The 21,112-nt window shown below is 47.3% G+C and overlaps 1 protein-coding gene across 1 annotated transcript in view; it reads right to left on the reverse strand.

Moving 5' to 3' along the window:
- The window catches only part of LOC147747197 (calreticulin-like), a 166,136-nt gene that overhangs the window by 119,147 nt on the left and 25,877 nt on the right, over positions 1 to 21,112 (reverse strand). Inside the window, exon 2 of the mRNA XM_086952424.1 lies at positions 16,810 to 16,911. Coding sequence (XP_086808550.1) covers positions 16,810 to 16,911 — 102 coding nt within the window. The remainder of the gene's footprint in view (positions 1 to 16,809; positions 16,912 to 21,112) is intronic.

Below are 21,112 nucleotides of genomic sequence, written 5' to 3' on the forward strand. Positions count from 1 at the left end.
AAAACAGAATAGGTGTGCTTAAGTTTTACATATCCTGGAAATGAAAAACTTTTATAGCTGTTTTTAACTGCTGCACATCCTATCTCTCCCATGGACTAACACTGGGTTACCTTATTACATTAAAGAAGTGCTAATTTTGGATTGGAATCAGATAGAAATATGCTGTTTACACTCAAATAATTAAATGCAATTTAAAACTGTCTTTTAATGGTGCCGTTGGATTTTAAGTCATAATTCTGGAAATGGCACATTAAGAAAGTTGCCATTTTCTTGTCCCAACCATTAGCGCCTTCTGCCAGTGTCCTGGGTCACATAAATGTGAATGGCTCTGCTGTTGGGGTTGTGGTAGTGCTTCCAGGCAGTGAGACAAAGACGGCCCAGCTGTGGACAGGATTGGCCATCCTGGCAGGATGGCTGGATGAAGGAGCTGTTCCCAGCCTCACTTATACTTCAAAGGTACCTCCCGCACCCACAAAGGAATCTGACACCAGGTCTGCCTACCTTTTGTCACCCTTAGACAGTTTGGGGCTTTGAAAAGAGAAGGGGGAAGAACTTTCCAGAACCAGATGTGGAGGGTAGATTAGGGAGTCCCTCCACACAAAGGCTAGCACCAGATATAAATATTGGACCTCCAGAGCCACTCAACAGAACAATCCTGGACCTGTGGACATTACAGAAGAACAAGTGTTCTTCTGCCAAAGAACTTCCTTGATTCTTGAAGACTGCCTTGCTGTCTGACAAGGAAGACTGGACCTGTGTAGCTTTGTCCCGGGATTACCAGCATAACTCTAGGTTCAGTTGGTTGACCTCTTGTGTGCGCTTCGCGGGGACAACAAGCTTCAGGGGCTCCCTGCAACAGCCCAGCTTACCTTCTGTAACTAAGCCTGCCCGGACATGTAACTGGACATGCTCATCTGGCCTCTGCTGGAGTAAGTACCTTATCCCCAAGAGGTGCCTTCCCAGGTCCTGGGCCTGTGGCCGGCATCAGAGTGTACTACTCTGCTAGAAAAAGTGAAAATCCTGAAGTTTGGGCTACTCACTGCTGCCAAAGAGCTAATTCGTGCCAGATCCTGCCACCAATGATGACCACATTTGCGAAGCTCAGTGAGACCTGCTGTTTGTGCGGCAGTAACCCCCAGAGTCAACCGGCAATGAGAGACTCGCACTTCACACTACAACAATTAAAGCCAACAGTGACCGCCAATATGAAGCTACTGCAACAACCATCTGCAATGCCCAACCTGCTCATCGTGCTACAGCAGCGACAGTGCGTGAAACCCAGCCTTCCCTTTACACTACAGCGACAATCATTCTGGACACTATACCTGCTGTTTGCGGCCTCCACCACTGTGAACAGAACTCTTTGCACCAGACTCAGAAGGTAAACTTTTCAGAGGAACTTTTCTGGACCCTGTATCTGACCCACGTTCTGTTGATGTCAGCCTGAAACTGTGACTTTCCCTTGGTCTAGCACGACCAGAAGTGGCGATTTGTGCTCCTAGGCACTATTTGTCAAAAACCTTAAAAATTGCATATCTCTGGTTCTACTGATTGGATTTTTGTAGTTCTGGTATAATTCTTTTTATTAAAATGTACTCTATTTTTCTAAATTGTGTCAAGATGTTTCTTGTGTTGTGTCTTCGCTGTATTATAAATGTACTCTATTTTTCTAAATTGTGTTGAGATGTTTCTTGTGTTGTGTCTTCGCTGTATTATAAATGTACTCTATTTTTCTAAATTGTGTTGAGATGTTTCTTGTGTTGTGTCTTCGCTGTATTACTGTGTGTGTGCTTTATACTTTACACATTGCCGCTTTTGTGCCAAGCTACCAGAGGGTTAAGTACAGGCTAATTTAGAGACTTTTGTGGTTGACCCTAACAAGGAATGTGATGGTTGCTTGATTGGGGCTTCCACCCCTCTCAACCAATAACTACATTTCTTACAGATTCAACTATTAGGTAAACAGTGGTGTGTCTTAAAAAAATATAAGTGAATAAATAAATAAACAATGCTGTCTCTTGATAATGCAAACTGCACCCCCCCCCCCCCCAGTGCAATAAAAGAAGGGTTTCCGGATGGAGATAGATATGAGGATGTGGGTCCAGTGACACAGAATTTCCTCTGTGGACGTCTTTTCGTTTTAAAAAAAGTTCAGATTTGTGGGGGCATTTGTAGCCAGAAAAACGCTTTCTGGTTCTGGGTCAGAAGGGCATCTACCTGTCAGTTGCCATTTGAAAGCCTCAATGTAAGTTTCTCTAATTCATATGCCTGGTCAAATTTAAGAGTTATCCAGACTGCTGTTTGGGTGCGCCGCATTCTGTGATGTTTTTATTTTACAAGTTTCTGAAGTTAGTGAAGGCTTTACTAGTAGCAAAATTAGTTACATATATATGGACAATTTGACTTTTTATGTTACTAATGAAGGAAAGTTTGGTGCAACAGGCAGCAATTGTGATTAGCATTCTCCAAAATGTAAGGTTTACTATCAATTGTGAAAAATCTCTCCTTAGCCACCCTGACCCTAACACTGAGTTTTGGGTTCACAGTGGATTAAATACAAGTGCGTTTTTAGCTCCCAACAAATATAATGAATGCCATCAAAAGACATATCAGAATGGCACTGTTGAAGAAGCAGATTTCCCTGAAAGGTTTGACCAAGACAGTGGGCCTGCTCTCTTCATCCATTAAAACCATCTTTCTGGTACCTATACATTAAAGAGATTGAATATCCAGCATCTAAGAAAAGGGTTATTCTGGAAGATTCCTTTCTCTCAGGTCTGTAGTTTTCAGTCACTCATGTACAATGAAAGGTTCTTTATGAAAATGTTACTATTGAAAGAGGGGGAACTGTTAAGGAAGGGAAAAGCTGAAGGTTGCGCTGTGGTGGCTGGAGTTTCTTCTTTAGAAAAAACTCAGTTTTACTTTGAAACTACACACTTGATAAGTCTTTACTTCATAATTAAATGGGACTTCAACTTTATCATAGGCAGAGATGGTGCCTATTTCTCAAGACACTGGCACAGAACTTCACTAATGTCTGCCTAATATGGGTACCTGAAGACCTGAAGAGAGACCACTGCCAATCAAGGCCAATGGGACTCTTTGCAGAGATGTGTCAAATGGAAGAAAGTGTTCATGGGCAAAATGTTGATGCACATCATTTGCCGGTTCATTTGTGGTGAAGTGTCTTTGGATGGATAACATTTCCATAATGAGGTGAAATGTGCAAGAACCAAGTTCTTGGTTGAGCGATAAAGGAATTTAGGTATATTCCCCCTGTCTGCAGATTTCTGTGGTGACAGAGTACCTACTGGGTCACAGGAACAACTCTGCGGACTAGAACTGCCATTATTTGTTGGGTGAACAAAGCAAAACCAAAGGGGTTGATGTACGGAGTATTGAACATTGCAAGCACTCACCCCCAGTCAACTGATCTGGGTTTAATCAATCATCATTCTTTAACTACCTCCGCCTCCCCAGTTCAGAAGCTTGAATCCAGTGGCAAAGTGAGCAATTTGTTGGGTGGCAGTAACTAGAAGCTGGATACAACATTTTGGGACACAATGTAGGAGATTTGGGTAAAATGCCAGGCAGATTGCTTTACGGCCAGGATGACTAGACAAATGAAGAGGTTTTACGCTAGGAGGCCTGACCCAAAGACCTGTGGTATGGGTGCTCTTCTGGGGTGGGCGAGGGATTTTCTAAATAATACTTTTCATCATTTCCAATTATTCCCAGGCAAGTTAGATGGAAGAGAATCAATTTGAGAGTGATGACCTGGCTGAGGATCAAGGCTTCTGTATCTTCTGGAACTCTGTACTGTTTCTCAAATTCACCTTCAGTGGAGGAAGGATCTGCTGAAAGATCCAATTGGAGGCCTCATTCATTGATGATGAATATCAGTGAACGCTTACTGTGGGGCATTTCGGTTGAACATGCATAAGTGGACAGGGTTCCGGTTGGGGAACACCATGTGTTGTGCAGATTGCTCAGATGCATCCAGCAAACAATCCCACCTCAACTTAAGGTCTCCTCCTAGTGGCATGTTGATCAGGTTGTCTGTTTGATTTCAGAATGGTCAGACAACCGGTTTTAATCTTTCAAGCAGTTGTCGAAAAAGTTGGCAATACTTTTATGTTAGGTATCTTGCAAGAGAGTATTTGATGTGAGGGCACTAGACATCACTGCAAGTTTTCTTTTTGCTGAAGGGGTTTATTTTGTTATTTTCAGAAGAACCTAATTTATTTCCAGTTTGGTCAGGTGCCTTGAGATATATGATGATTTGACCATGGAGCTGAGTTTCAGGGGAAGAAGGCAAGTACTTCTAACAATCAAGGGGCCCCATCATACAGTGGCCTCTCCCACCTTAGTAACAAGGGTGAAAAGGGTAATGAAGTTAACAGGCATTGATGTTTCTAGTTTTGGGGTTCATTTTGTTATAGTGGCCATAGTGTCAAAGGTGTTTAACGTGGTGCTATCTTTAGAGGCTATTGTCAAGGAAGGCAATTGGTTGAGGGGGAGGGAGGGCAATGTTTAAAGAGCACTATTTTATACCTGTGGATCAGGTGCCTAAGTATTAAGGAAATATTAAAGCATTATTACCACACTATAGGTGTATTGCATTAGAATAACAATTGTCTGTACTACTGTTTAAGGAGGTCTAGAGTCCATTAAAAACATTAAAGGGGTATTATCTCTTTTGGATGCAAAGGAGCAAAATACAAGCGTAAGCTGTCTTCATGGCGAAGTTGAGATGGTTCATGATGGTAGTTTAGAATAGATGACTTTGCACGGATGTTATAATTGTAGTTCGTGGGAATTGACAAAGAAAGTATGCTCTGTACCCTACCAGATGTGTAAAGTGTTGTGCAATTGTTTTTAAAACATCAAATGAAGATTGATTTTTATGGGCGACGTGCTCGGTGTGGGTCGTCAAGAAACAACATGTTTCAAGTTGAAAAGGTTGTGAAGGTCTGTTTCCCATCAGAGAAAGAGGAGACTACGAAGGCGTCAAAGTATATTGGATATTTGGATATTTGATTGGTGGTTGTTTTAATGTTGCTTAAGTTTTGACATCTAGTTCCCTGAGTGGTATCGAGGTGTTGTCATGGTTGTGCTTTTTTGTTGTGTTTCTGTGTGATACTATGGGTTTGTGATGATGAAAAAAAAAAAAAAGAATGTCTTTCTTTGGTGGGGGCGTGGCTTGAGGCGTCAAGATGGCGGTCACACTCTAAGAATGCTCCCGACCCCCTCCGTCATCCGCCTTGCATCAGCCCACTGATCTTGGCCATCGACGTCCCAGAGTCTAGGGGACGACCTCTACATCCTGCTCGCGTCGCCCTGACCCCTCGAGGGCCTTGCCCGGAGCCGGTGCTGCTCATACTGGCCCTCTGCTCCGAGCGGCCTCGCTGCTATAAGATGGCGGCCCCCTACGCTGCCCGCTCCTGAGGTCTGGCTCCCTTGCAAGATGCCCCGGCTATCCCCTTTCCGCCCTGCTCACCTGTGCTCCGCTGACGGCGGCGGACTGTGCTGGGGGCGGAGAGCTGAACTGCGGCCCAGACTCGTAAGGCGGCCTCCCGCCCCGGTGCCCGTGGAACTAGAGGGCTGGCTCCGGAACATATCGGCGGAGCTCTTGGAGTGGATCGGCGCCTGAGGCTCCCCTGGCGGAAGCGGTACCCAGAGGGGTGTAATAACGTAGTCCACGCTTGTAGGTAGTTCCCAAGTAGGTTTATTGAGAAGTAGAGATAATTCAATAAAAAGGTCAGATGGAGACCATAAGGAGACGCCACGGAGACCCCACCAGGAGCTCCTATCCAGGTGCTCAGCCCATCCAAACTGTCACTCTGCAGTCAGAGTACTAACATTCTGACTGCAGCATCTATGAACATTCTAAAGATGGTATAAAGGCATCACATAGGGAATGATAGGATATTACATATCCCCCTTTCTTATATAAAATTTTAACAGATAGAAACATCATTTTAGAAGCAGAGAATGAAATCAAGAAAAGAGAGCACAAGAAAGAAAGAATTAACGAAATAGGAAAAGAAACAATCCAGAAGTAGGAATAGGAACAAGCCAGAAATAGAAATCCAGAAAAAGGAAAAGAAGCAAATAGGAGAATAGAACCAAACATACAGACCATCCTCCCTTCTCACACAACGGCAGAAAAGAACAGAAAAGAGGAAAATACGAAACACAACTCCAACGCATACCTACTGGCCAGAACAGGAATGAATGGAGAACGAAGAGAAATGGAAATTATAGAACACAGAAAAGCAGAGAAAGAAGAGGAAAACAGAAAAGAAGATGAGGAACAAATTAGGAGAACCTCATCAAAACACTATTAACCATAAACAAAATACAAATCAGTAATGCAATGGAAATAGTGAGAAAAGTTAATAAAATACAATGAAAATAGAACATATTTAGCTAAAATGCATGAAGGCACTAAAATGTAACTAGAACATAAGCTAAATATGATAATTAGGCAAAATCTCTTAATGAAAAAAACAAAGTGCACCAAAATAGGAACAGAACTTACTGGCAATGTAAGAATAAATACTAAACTGTGTGGAAAGCCACATTGTGCACTTAATGAAATGCTAAAAAACTAGCAAAAATTAGAGAACTCGTGAAAAGAGATATTAGAAACTTTAAACTTTTCATAAATCCCTTCAAATTGGACCGAAAAGACAGAGTATGGGTGGGAACCCATGTCACACAAAGGGAATTGCACCCTAAAACAACTCCTAAACAGGAAAAGAAATACAAAATAAAGTATGAGTAGGAACCCATTACAATAATGTCAAGGGAAAGTATCCCAAGCATAACAAAATGCACCAACAAACTTAATGGGGTCCATGTGAGGACAACTAATGTGGTGCTGTTGGGAACTAAAGGATAATAATCCTTAGAAAAACACAGGGAAACAAAATGTTGTAGTAAACCCTACGCAACACAGAAAGAGTCTGTATATCGAAAACTGTCAACTCTAAGCAAATACAGTTACATTTTTTAAAACACTCAGCTGTAATGATATAAAGGTTGGAAACTAATTAATTATTTTGATAAAAGTGCAACTAATTTTTAAGTCACTGCTACAACAAAACAACTGCCAAGAAGAATAAAAGCCACATTGTGAAAAGCATAGACAACAAAGATTAGGCACATATAAAGGGGACCAGTGAATGAGTGTGCGCACCACCCAACACTGAAGATAATTTAGAGTAAGGAGACCAGCTCCCATACACTACTACTCAAACCATAAATGTGCCCAAACAACACCAAAACACGACATAAAGTATAAAAGATACTAAACATGAACTGAACAGGTGTAGAATTGCCAAAAAATAAAGTTAAAGTAAGTGACATATTAGAATAAAATAGTACAATTTGGCAACAGGTCACTAGATGGCAGTACAATCTAAATAAAGGGATAAAACAATAGCCAAAATAGATGCACGAAGGATGTGACTCTTTACATCAACTCGCTCTTTACATCAACTCTTTTTCTTAGCTGCAAAGCGTCTTAATGGATGTCAGCCAGACTCAGTCGAGCGTTTCCAAAAATGTCTTCTCTTACCAGGAAATACCGCCGTTAACAGAAATATGCTGCAAAACCACCATAAACTTCCGTAAATTATCTATCTTGATCGGAAGCAACGTGGTTGACAGAAATTTGCGGTTGCCATACGTAACGTCGCTTCTCCACATCGCCTCTGCACTGTGAAGGAAAACAGACACAACTCTGATGTGCAGACAAGCTTCAAGCACGCATCTTTCAGTGCTGAGGAGTGCTCAATCAGGTTCCAGAATGACTGATGACGCAGACAGATCGCCGAATCCCTTTGCTGGATTCTGCTGCGTCATCAGTCTCCACAAGCAGCAGACCGATGAACAGCTCCGGTTCCAACGAACTTCCACGGAGCACTTCGAGAACAAGCACACGGAGACATCCTTAAACAAGACTAAACTTGTAGGTAGAACACTTTCTGCTTTTTAATTCAAATGTCTTCACTTTCACTGCCAAACGCAAACAATGTTTTTTTTTGTGTCGTATATCTTCTGTTTATCACTTAAAAAAAACGAGATTTAGGCTGTGCAAGTCCGATGTGATAAAGTTCAAATGGCAACTGGCAGCGGTTTAACTGCCATAATGATGGCACCAAACCCAAAGTCAATGGTAACAAAAGGCTGATGGTGAAAGTCGTACTCATAACAACACAAATCAGTGTATTAACGTAAAGCAGGAACAGCACACTGAATGTTCACACATCCTTTGGGTATGAATTCCAATTGTGTAGTAACTGCACACTGTTAGATAATAACTCTCTAGAAGAAAAACGTTGCACCAGAGCCCCAAAGACTGGCACTGATGTAGCAAACAGACAGATGCAGGGCTTCAAATAAGGATGTTAGAAGGCTTGACAGGGAATGAACTCACCAGACACTAGAATAACTGGCAGGCTGTTGTGGGCGACCGATGGCAGGTCACTGGTGGGGTCAAGAAGCCAGTTGGGGTGTCTTGATTTAAGTTTCAGAAAATTTTCTCCAGTAATTTGCTTGTAGTTTGCTTGTAGAGCTTGAAGAGGTGACAAAAGAGGGTTCTTTAAATCTCGTCGCCAAAACGATGTAATAACGTAGTCCACGCTTGTAGGTAGTTCCCAAGTAGGTTTATTGAGAAGTAGAGATAATTCAATAAAAAGGTCAGATGGAGACCATAGGGAGACGCCACGGAGACCCCACCAGGAGCTCCTATCCAGGTGCTCAGCCCATCCAAACTGTCACCCTGCAGTCAGAGTACTAACATTCTGACTGCAGCATCTATGAACATTCTAAAGATGGTATAAAGGCATCACATAGGGAATGATAGGATATTACAAGGGGGTTGCTGCCAGGTGGAGCCGGGTGCGGCGCTCTCCACTTGCTGCGCCGCGGCATCCTGAAGGAGCGAATTCGGACCTGGGCACCCCTGAAGTGGCTGGCTGCCGAGCCCCGGGTGAAGTGCCCGCCGAGGTGGTGGTGGAGATGCCTGAGGTGAGGTGCGGCCTACGCGAAGATCCAGAGGAGGTGAGGAGGTGTGGGGTTTGCTGTCTGGGCCCTCTCTCCCCCCCCTCCAACACCCTTCGGCGGTCGTGTCGGGCCGCGGTGCTGCCGAGACTGTGACTGGGGGAGGCTTAAGGCCTGTGCGTTGTGGGGCGGGCGGGCCGGTCGGGCCGGTCTTGAGGCCCGGACTTGTCCTGTTTCCTGTGTGGGCCCCACTGGGCCTCTGCATGTGTTCCCCACTGGGGCGCCCCTCCCCATCGGACCGGCAGTGACTGTTGCGCCCCCCGCCATTTGGGGTGAGGGGTGTTGGAAGCGCTGGGGGCCCACAACGGCGATAGGGAGACCACCAGTGCCATTCAGGACTTTCCCACACTGGAGGCGAGTAGCTGCGGACAGCAGGACCTGCGGTGAGGTGGGCCACCCCCCCTTTACCCACCTTGATACCAGAGAGGGGGAGTGCCTGGTTCTAGAGGCCTGTCAGGACCTTTGGCCTACCTAAACCTGCGGATTAGAGGGTCTCCTCTCTCCCCCCCATCAACTGCGGGCTGTGAGGGGGGGCTGAGACTTGGCGGGGGCAGATAGGCTACTGTGTCGGGTGGCGCGAGGGGGTGCCTGCCCCCCATCTTCCCGTCTGGAGGGCCGAAATCCTGAGATTGGGGCCTGTGGGGGGGACCTGGGGTCTTGGGCCCACTGAGAACGCTTCGCGGACCGCCACTCTCTTGTCGAGGAGTGCTACCGCGCTGACCGGACACCTCCCTCCATCGCGAGGGGGGGGAAGAAGGATCGGCCACCAAACCGGGCGGCGGTGCTGCGGCATAGGCGCTGCTGCGTCCCCTCCCCTCCCCCCCCAATCGGGCACCTCCACCTGCCTCTTCAGAACCATGGGCAAAACCCGCGCTTCTCAGGTCACGGCCCCCTCAACCCAAACGACGATGGACCAATTCACCAAGCCTGATCGCGACCCAGCGGTTGGGTCTGCGGTGGCGCCTGGGGCGACCGGAGGGGACCTCTCCACTATCCTGCAAGCGATCAGTGCATTGCAGGCCTCGGTGGAAACCAGTATTGGTGAAGTGAGAGTTGATGTGGCACTGAACCGGCAAGATCTCCGCAATGACGCGGCCCGTATTAGAGGCGGAGTCCCGTCTGTCCACGGTGGGGGATGACATGGGAGCTCTTAAATCCCAGGTGGCCCACCTGCAGACACAGACCGCGGAGCTACATCACAGGGCAGAGGACGCAGAAAATAGGGCCCGGAGGAACAACCTGTGCCTCCTAGGTTTTCCGGAGGGGGTGGAGAAGGGGCGCACTGACACCTTCATCGAGGCGTGGATCCGGTCCTGGGTCACCAAAGAGAAACTCTCCTCCTGGTTCTCAGTGGAACGAGCTCACCGCTCCCTCGCTCCTAAACTCCCTCCTGGAGCTCCCGCTCGCCCCATTATCCTTCGACTCTTCAACTTCCGGGACAGGGATATGAATCTGGAGGCTGCCAGGGTGCAAGGTCCAGTGCACCTCCAAAATTTCAGAATCATGGTCTTCCCGGACTACTCTAGCGAGGTGCAGACACAACGCTGGTCCTACGACGAGGTCAAGCAGAAACTCAGGGCTATGGGCCTCCGATACGGGCTCCTCTTTCCGACCCGCCTTAAAGTGTTCTTTCAGGACAAAGCCTTCTTTTTTGACACTCCACAGGCGGCTTGGACCTGGCTTACGGAGGAGCGCCCCTCCTAACTGGTGCCCCCCCCTCCCCTGCCCTAAAACCGATGGCCCAGCCAGGAGTTGCCAAAGGCGCAGCGGCACCGCACTGGATCCACACGGCGGGGCAACCGCCGGGGGGGAGCTCTCGGTCCCCGGGGGCACGGTCCCGGCGCTCCCCGATTCAGACCTCAAGCCAGAGGGCCCCCTCCCCCACCCTGGGGTCCTCCCCTATCGACATGGGTAGCGCCCCCCGAGCAGATGTTACCCGACGGAGGTCCATGTCGGACTCGAACCTGTCTGGAAGCCCTGTGATCCGAGGCTCTGGTGGGGAGGAGGGGGTGTGATCACTGTTCCAAGTTGTGTGCTGCACTTCATCCTTCAAACCTGTACTGGCGGGCCTATCTCTGACCCCGTGAAGGGGGCTCTCACTTGGCTCCACTGGAAGAGCCGGCCAGGGTTTATCTTCTCACTGCCAGCCTAGATTTGAACCATCTTGTGACTTTTTGGTTATCCACTCCATGCTTTTCTACTGTGGGCATGCATCCGTATACATGGAGGGGGGTCCGACTCAGCCATGCTCCTGACTGATTCTTTGCTAACCGTTTTAGAGTAGCGAATCACCTTTCTGTGATGTAGTTAGTAATTGGGGTTTTGGGCGACAGATGCTTCCACTTTAGAAGTGTAGGGTGGGGGGAGTTGGGGGGGTTAGGAGGGGCGGGGGACCATTGTTCCTCGAAAGTTTGTTTTGTTTAGCTGCCTGCGGGCCGCTGGTTGCAGTTCTTCTTGGTACTTATGTATCCCTGACTAACTCACAGTTGACACTTAGCTCTCATCTTTCCTCAGTTTGTTATTTTTGGCAGCCTTCGGGCCGCCATCGGGGGCTTCTGTTGATGGTCGAATTCCCTCCTTCCTTGGTTTCTACAGTTGAAGTGCAGCTCGCCACCTTCCATGGCTCCGCTTCTGAGCTCAGGTTCGGGTGGGAGTTTCCCTCTGGGTGGGTAGGGTCCCAGGCAGTTATCCGCCCCTCCGCAGTCCATTCCCTTAGATGACCTACACTCTCACTAGACCTATCCACATCCTCTCCTGGAATGTTAATGGCCTCTTGGACCAAATTAAACATACGGCTGTCCTCCGCGCTGCTCACTGCCACGTGCCGGACATTCTCTTTCTCCAAGAGACGCATCTCCTGGGTACACAATGCAATTTCCTAGCTCGCTATGGGTTTGACAGGGTCTGGCACTCTGGTTTTACACGGGGCTTCCGGGGAGTGGCGACTTTTCTTAGGAAAGGGCTCCCCTTTACCCTAACTACTGCTGAGACTGATGCGCAGGGCCGCTACGTGGACGTCACGGGAACCATTGAGGGGCACCCCTTGAGCCTCCTATGTCTTTTCATTCCCTCCCCACTTCTGCCTCCAACACTTCGCCACCTTACACAAGTGATCTCCTCTCTCCCGCAGGGTCTTATGGTGGTGGGAGGGGACTTTAACGCCGTTCTGTAGCCCCTGCGCGATACGACGGGGACCCCATCTGACGCCCGTGTGGTCTCCGTGAAGCTCCTTTCTGGCTGGTCCTCAGCCCTTGATCTTTGTAACGTGTGCCGGGTTTGGCACCCCCATGGGAAACAATACACCCACACGTCAGCAGCCCATCATAATCACTGCCGAATCGACCTTCTTCTGATGCCAGCCACAGACTGCCAGCTAGTTTCTGGGGCCGCAATACTGCCCAGGGGGATCTCGGACCACTCTCCCATCTCCCTCCGTCTCGGATTCCCTCTGATGGGCCCGAGAACGACTTGGAGGCTAAATGCCTGGTTCTTGCAGGACCCTGCGATGGTGGAGTCACTTGGTCAGGAGTTGGAATCTGCGAAGATGCTTTGGCGTTCGTCGGTGGCCCGTATTTATGGGTGAGGTGACAAGAATGGCAAGCTCCTCCACAACCTTGTGTCCTATTCCGGAGTCAACCGTATTATTCCCGAGGTCCACTCGGACACCGGGGCCCTTCAAGTGACATCCTCAGCCATCCTTTGCTGCTTACTACGCATCCCTCTACACCGTTTGTTCCCCGGGCGCTTTGCTGGCTGCCTTGTTGGACAGGACTGGTACCCGACTGCCGCGTCTCCCTCAAGAGACTGCAGAAGCCTGGGACTGCCCCTTCACCTTGGAGGAAATCCAGGACGCTGTCTCGCTCTTGCACCCCGGGAAGACGCCTGGTCCCGATGCGTACCCGCAGGAGTACTATGCGGCCTTTCGGGATATTTTAGACCCCCATTTGGTGGCTCTTTTCCACCATGTGGTGGAGACAAGGTCATTCCCGCCCAAGTCGGATGTCGCCACAATAGTGGTTATTTCGAAGACGCAGCCTCGCTCCCTGAACTGTGCGGACTACCGTCCGATCTCACTGATCAATACGGAGGTCAAGTTCTTCGCCACCGTCTTGGCTCAGAGACTCCGACGCCTCCTGCAGGACCTTGTTCACCACAACCAATGTGGGTTCATGCCTGCTAGGGGTACTCGCCACTGCATTTGTCGGCTCCTCCTGGCTCTGGCCCACTGAGAGCGCTTAACCCCGTACTTGACATTGCTCTTCTTAGACTTCGAGAAGGCGTTTGATACGGTGAATTGGGATTACCTGCAAGATGTGCTGGACAGGATGGGTTTCGGTCCCTCGTTCCGCCATCTGATCAGAGTGCTATACACTAATCCCAGAGCCCGAGTACTCATTAATGGGGAGCTTTCTGAGGCATTTCCGATCCGACGGGATACGCGTCAGGGGTGTCCGCTCTCGCCCCTCTTATTTCCGCTGGCGATGGAACCCCTGGCGGCCCTCATCCGACAAGACACGCTTATTCGTGGATGGGCCTGGGATTCGAACCAGGTGGATAAGATAGCCCTATATGCTGACGATGTTCTGCTTTATTTGGCAGACCCGGATAGCTCGGGCCCCAGGTGCCTGACGGCTCTTGCTGCTTTTGAGAGGGTCTCAGGATTCCGCCTCAACCCGGCAAAGTCAACGTTGGTCCCCCTACAACCCTCCAGAGACTGCTATGACTGGCAGTCCGATATCCCCTTTAGGAGACACTCTGTCAAATACCTTGGTGTTTGGATAGCTCTTCTGCTAGAACTCGAATGGGCTTTGAATGTTATGCCTCTGGTCGTCCTGATGAGGGTGGATCTCAAGAGGTGGCAGACCCTCTCCCTTAACCCCCTGGGTAGGAGTGAACTCTTCAAAATGATGGTCCTCCCCCATTTTCTTTACATACTGCAAAACACTACTATCCACCTCCCGGGTAGTTGGTTCCGCGAGCTGGACGATGTCCTCACCCGGTTTCTCTGGGGAGGGGCGAGATCACGCTTATCTCTGGCGCATTGTCGTATTCCCCCCTTTGATGACGGTATGGGGGTGACCAATCTCCATCGCTACTACCTGGCCACGAAGCTCATTGTCATCCAGGATTGGTATGCGAGCGGCTGGTCTGACCCGGCATACCGCGTGGAACTCAGCATGTCGGACTTCCCGCGGATACAGGCGTTTTTATATGGTAGCCCAGTGCCACAGGCCCTGCCCTCGGTCACCAGGACGGTGTTTCTGGCCTGGCATGTGGCTCTTCCCCACGTGCAGTGGGATCGGAAATTCACTCGGCAGACGCCACTTTGGCACAGGTCCTGGATGCAGGAGGTCTCGTCTCTGCAGGGGTTTCGCCGGTGGGACCTCATCGGAATATCAGTGCTCATGGATGTCTGGGTGGGAGACCACGTTCGCTCCTTCACAGACCTGCAACAGCGCCATGCCCTTCCACACTCCCAACACTATAAATACCTACAAATCAGACACACCCTCCACACACATGTCTCGCCACCTGCCTCCCTTCCAGAGTTCAGCCAGCTGGAGGCTCAGGTGATGATGGAAGATCTGGGGAGGAGGAGAGTGTCCCGTATCTATCGTCCTCCTTCCCTAGATCGGCTCAGGGCTCGCTGGGAGGGCAGGCTGGGCCCCCTAGAGGAGGCAGACTGGAGAGATGCTCTTATGGCGCCTAAGACCCTGACCACATCCTCCAAGCTGCGTCTAGTCCAACTTTATTACCTGCATGCGGCTTATCTCACCCCGAATTGAAACCCTCTCCAGCATGTGCACGGTGTGCCACCGCCCCAGCCGGGGGGGGCGGGTGGAGCAGGAGCTCACGCAGGCACTAGGATGGGAAGTTCCACATGACCCGCTACGTGACCCGCTACGTTTGCTGTTGGGGGTGTTTGATGGCGTGGATGGCTCTAGGGCGGACAAACGCCTGTTGGGGACAGCTCTGGCGGTGGCCAAGAGAGATATACCGGCGCATTGGTCCCAGACGAAGGCGCCTACTGTAAAAGGTTGGAGGAGAGGAGTGGACTGATGTGGGACCCAGGAGGAGGCCCTATTTAAAGCCCGGGGGTGCCCTGCCGTATTCAGTAAAGTGTGGGGGAAATGGTTCAATATGCTTCCACCCTGATGATCTGCCTGTCTTATCTTTTACTACATATGCAATTATGCTCACTGTATGGACTGCCATGATATAACCCGATGTATCGCCCTTTTCTCTGTCGACTGTCTGCACTGTCATGCTTTTCGGATGATTATTGAACAGCAACTAATGAATTTGTTTGTTGTTAAAAAAAATTAATGAAAATTTACTATCAAAAAAAAGAATGTCTTTCTTTAACACAGAAAATCATTATTCTGCTGCTATGTGTAATGAGAAAATACGTTTTTTTTTCTTTGGCTGATGTATACTGACAAAGCTATTCCATTACTCATGAAGGATTTTTCTTTTGAATTTGGAATGGAATTGCCAGTACTGTCATACTCTTGATTTTGGTATGTGACTATTTTAATGAAATTGACAAAAATGTATATTCCTGATGATATCTTTCTCTCTCACTGGGGCATCTGCCACAAATAGCTGGATGTCTCTTCCACCAACCTTACAGTTCCAGCACCTCAGCAAACCGCAGTCTCTGCACGTATTGGAATTAATTTGGTCAACTGTAATCATGGACTTGGGAACGTAACCTTAAACAATACTTCTTTTCGAACCACAAAAAGAACCACAAAACAATTCTGGTAAAACATCTCCCACCAACATAAAACGAAGCCCCGGTCACTTACATGAAATGCATTTTTGATCTTTGATGCTTTACGTACAACAATGTCCAGAGACTGAGCAAACAACCAGTGAGGACAAGGGAACCAAGAGCACATGGTGCACTAGGAATCAGCACTGTCTAACTTAACCAACTTGATTTCCTGGCATCAATATTAAGATATTAAAAAGGTTGGTTTAGCTGCGTCATCCAAAATACAAATACGTAAAATGTTTGCACGCTGATTTATTTATTTATTTATAGCATTTATAAAGCGCATATACATCCCTGAAGGATATACCGGCGCTAGACAGCCATCCAGCCTAACTTCATGTACTCTAAGTACAAAATCAAATAAGGGAATAGTAACATTCTAAGCAGCCTGCGAAAAGTCAAGCGTAAATAAAGAGGAAGAGTATAAGGCGCCAAACAAGGAGCAGCCCTCCCATTCGAAATTTTTTTATTCACCCTCTGTCAATCAAAGCCTGGCTTGCAGGTCGAAGGGTACGCACCGGCTTGTGGAAAACAACTCTACCATTGAAGACCGCTGGTCAAGTATTATAAACCGCTTGTTGCACACGACAGAGTATAGACCGGTTGGAACCACTGTTTCTAGATACATAAATAAATATGGAGAACTTAACGGTCAATATTTTTGAACGAACACCAACTTAGGCTGTTCTGGGTGGTGTCACTGGGCAGTATCGAAGAGTACGCCAAAAAATAGTACCTCTGATGTGTATAAATGCTGGACTGTTAACTCTACAATAGTTCATTAGACTTTGTGATTGCTGTAAATGTGCTTTTAGATTTACTCTCTCTGTCTCCCTCTTTAAACTGCTAAAACTAAGCTGCTGTGCCTCCACATATACCTCACTTTTTTAGAACAAAGAATATAAAGATGCACATATTCAAATGTAAGTATGCAATTATTGAAGATATTGGCTTACCTTTATCCTTTTCTTCATCTCCAAAGAATTTTCCTGAAGTGAGTCGAAATTTACCATAATCTGATTTATGCTTTGATTCAACCCACCGTTTTTGCCACTCATCTGGAAGAAAGAAGAACCATCTCAAAGTTTTTGCCAACATTCGTTGTAGAAAAAAAAAATTACAACCACAGTCCTCTTCTGTAACCTCAAACATGCTTAGTAAATTCCTGATGAACTTGCTATAACGTTCGCTAAATTTTATTTGAACATAAATTAACAATAGGTATGTGCAAACGTTTCACTTAATTAGTGTCAGTCTATTAGCAATCAGCCACTGAAAGGTGTCCAGCTAAGGATCATAACGGACTGGTTGATTCATGTTAATGTACTAGAAAAAAGCGCTGAACAGCTTGTCTTTTTTATTTGTAATTCAGAAGTGTTACAACAGTAACCAACATACCAATACAAAGTGAAAAAACAAGAAAAGAATAAAAACACATTCACATGGGCAGTCGAATAAAAGCAGCGTTAAACACAATGGTGAGTATAATTGCTGTAGTGTTCATTGCCCAGTACCACCAAAGTCAGGCAGAAAGAAAACAGTGCATAACGTTATGCGTAGGATAAATCTGTAATTATGCCTAATCCGAAAGCCAAATTGCATTGAGCCAGTGTATTATTGGCGAGGGGTACAAGTTCCGATGCGTAACACTATATCACACCTTAATCCCCTACTAACCTCTTGCTTTTCTATTTTGGTCAGGTAATCCATCAGAAGGTCAATGATATCCAGGGTACGAGATTTGTGGGTTGGGGCATAACAATGCCCTCCGCACCTTCATCACACATGACCACATCTCTAATCCAGCGCGCTTCTTTGGAGTTGGACTCTGCATCCGTAACATGGCTACTCTTCCTTTAGCTAGGACTAGTGGAATGGCTAGCCAGACTTCTGACTGTCTTTGGGATTTCTTGGCATAGCCCAGTAGGGCCACCAGTGGCATTGTTGGCATATCTACATCTAATATTCTTGTCATGGTTGAGCAAATGCCACTCCAATACGCCTGTCCCTCAGGGCATCTTCAAAATGAAATCCACAATTAGGTGTCGACACCTTTGGCCCATTGCACTTGGGTTTCGGTCGAGCCTGTTCGAAAACAGCGGGCTATAATAATATTATCTGCAATGTAAAAACCTGTGTCTAGTCCTATCGGATCTGTCATTTAGATCTCTGTGCAGGCTTTCCAGGCTGCATTCTGTAAAATATGTAGAAATTTTTGGTTGGAACAATAGCTCAGCAAGTTGAATGCTGACGGCAGAAACCTGTGTCAGAGGTATGCAGTCACAGTTTTAAGTCCGAGAGAAAAGGCTCAGCATTTCTCTCATTACACCACTGGAATTTTGTGGAATGTGCTTTGTACATGCAAAACATCTGTAGTACTTATGAAACCAAACTATTAAAATTCTCAGAATATTTTACTGTATAACTATGCTACGTGGATTAATTGTCAGACTAAGCATTATGTCACTAGAACAGACACACCGGTTCCTCCCTTCATTCATTCATTCATTCATTCTGAGCACACACTGAGGACCTGATTCGCAGAGGTAGACTGGGCATATAAACAAATGCCTTTGTGAATAGCGAACAATCGTAAACTTACACAAAAGTGTAAACTTACCATTGTGAATCAGGCCCTCAATTGTTAGTAGCAGAGACCTCGAGATTTTGTTTTGTATGACCTGTGCACACATGCAGCCTGGGTGTCGTAAGATGGCGGGAGCCAGCACACAAGCTTGTATGATGCTGTCATTGGGCAGCTGAGGCTATGATTGCTCCTAAGCGAATGATGGTTGTGCTAGGACATTTGAGGCTGTGCTTCAGTATGGGATGGCTGTACTGCTGGCCTGTGGTTGCCATGCTATTGGTCTATCAAGTTTGCACCTCTGCCATCCCATGGGAGCACCCTAGTCCATATATGGGTGGTAACGAAGTAGATTTTTAGCCGCTTCAATATTTTTTTTCGATACTAATGCTTTAATTCTGTGTGTGTTTTAGAATTTCAGTATTGGCACTTTCTGTAAAATCAACAGTCAGAGGCCACGTGACATCACTTCCTTTGATATAATCAAGGTCAAAGGTTATGGCAGGTCTCTTTCTGAGAAGTCGTGAGGTGATGGGTCAAACAGAGTGATGTCACTTCTGCTAACACTGGCATTTTGTTGAATTGGCCTTCATAAATGTGCTTAACTCGCAATGTTCTCATACTAGCTCATGGATTTGCTTGCATCCAAATGAACCAAATGAGCAAAATACTCACATAACAAAATCAATGCGTTTCAGAAAGTTATTTCACACACAATTTAAGCAAGCTCACACTGCAAATGGAAGCAAAATGGCTGGTTGAAGAGTGACCTTATCTGAATATGGAAATGGGAGTTCTTTGAAGGTCCAATCCAGGCAATCCAAATACATTTTTCATCCACAAAGGAGAAAATCCCCAAATACCTCTGCTCATTCTTTGAAGCAAAATTATACCAGTTTGAATCAGGTATCGATGACAGGAAATATGTCCATATGGCCTACAAATGGCCAGAATATACCGAGGACGTATACTTTCATAACAGAGTGGTTTGCACCAAGACGGGCCGAGGAAGCCCAAAGAAGCACAAAACACCTGCTAACTTTATGAATGTGTCTGAGTCACCTGTAATTCAATTTACACATTTGTCTGTGGGTGCTGTACTACACACATTTTGCGCATGCGCAGATGGAAATGTTGCTCCTTCACCATAACATGCGCATTTTCTGTACAGCCTCAAGTATATTTGACAATGGTCTCATTTCACACCTAATAGCTTTGTGACTCGGGCTCAATGTCTTTGCGTGCCCTCCTCGCGTGCCTTTGCGTGCCTTCGCGTGCCTTCACGTGCCTGGGGGTACAGCTTGTTGACCCAAAAGCTAATTCCGATCATTGCAATAGTGAGCCGAAAAAAAAACACGGAAAGCAGAAGGACGACCCAAAAAAGCAACCTAGAAAAAAAACATAATAGGTAAAAATATGACCAAAATGGAGTTTAATCTCAAGTAATTAGTTGGCTCTGGTGAGTATTACTCTTGGGCGAACTCTTAAGCAGCCTTCACGGCTGGTTGCACCTCAGGAAGGAAGCCTGCTTTCGTCATCTGAATTATTAATTGAGGCTTCAAAACATGGCGGCCTCCTAATACTCGTGTGACAGGCACATGCATGATTCAGAGGATAAGCGGGGCTTCATGCTACAGAGGTTCTTGGGGCACATTGGAGGTGTCGTCCCTGAGCACTGGGGGGGGGGGGACAGTCACCTGTCTGACCGCTGACTGCATCTGAGTCAGTGAATGAAGAGGAAGGGCGGAAGTGTGGTACAATCTGTGGTCCCACCACCAGCACACACAGTGGAGCCTGGTACTTAGACACGGAAGTGCAGTGTACATCTTGGTGATTGTATGGACAACGTGGTCACAAACACATATTTACATGAGTTCATGCAAATGGGACGATTTCCCTGGTGAGCTACATAATCAAATGTCAACATGGAAAGAAGTCCACTGAGGTTCCTAGAGGTTATGGGGGGTGGGGAGGGGGAGCAAGAGTGTTTCTGTCGTGAGCTGAAATATTGCTGTAATTAGGACTCATATGACTGCCACTAGCGGTGGTACAGTTTTCAAATCACAGGCGTATGGCGTACTCACCTTCCCAGATCATCACATCTGCAGAGTCTAGGAACTGGGAACAGCAGAGAAACTCTGCACTGTGATGAGGGGTCCCTGAGTCTCCTTTATCTCACAGGTATTTATGGCCTTTAGGTGAAAAAGGGATCCCTGTAGGGTTGGGGACCCCTGTAGGGTGGGGGGCCTACTTGCACTGCCGGGGGAGAGGGAGAGGTGTGGCGCCGCGGCCAGGGCGACTGATGCTGGAATCTGGGGATCACGGTTTGATCCTCGGCGCCAGCGGCAGATTAGCCCGGCACCATGTGACTTTGGGCAATAGCTTGCTTAATCTTCCCGACAGCCCCCAGCGCCTAGAGACCCTTATGGGTGATTGTTCGCGCTTTACAAATGTGGATGTGGGGGGCGGCAGGAGCCTGTGTTACACTCCTGGTTGGGATCACCACAGTCAAAGGTGGCTTTCTGAAATGCCACTTTATGCAGTTATCTCACAACTGTGCCTAGCTTTCTAATACATTGGTTTGAGAAAGCACCTGAGTGGAGCGAGGTTCCTTACCAATCTCCAAGACCACAAGCTCCAGATTCCTCTCCTCTGTTTCCACAGGGACGCGATCG

Source organism: Lissotriton vulgaris, chromosome 1_1, assembly GCF_964263255.1.
Source record: "Lissotriton vulgaris chromosome 1_1, aLisVul1.2, whole genome shotgun sequence".
Taxonomy (NCBI): Eukaryota; Metazoa; Chordata; class Amphibia; order Caudata; family Salamandridae; genus Lissotriton; species Lissotriton vulgaris.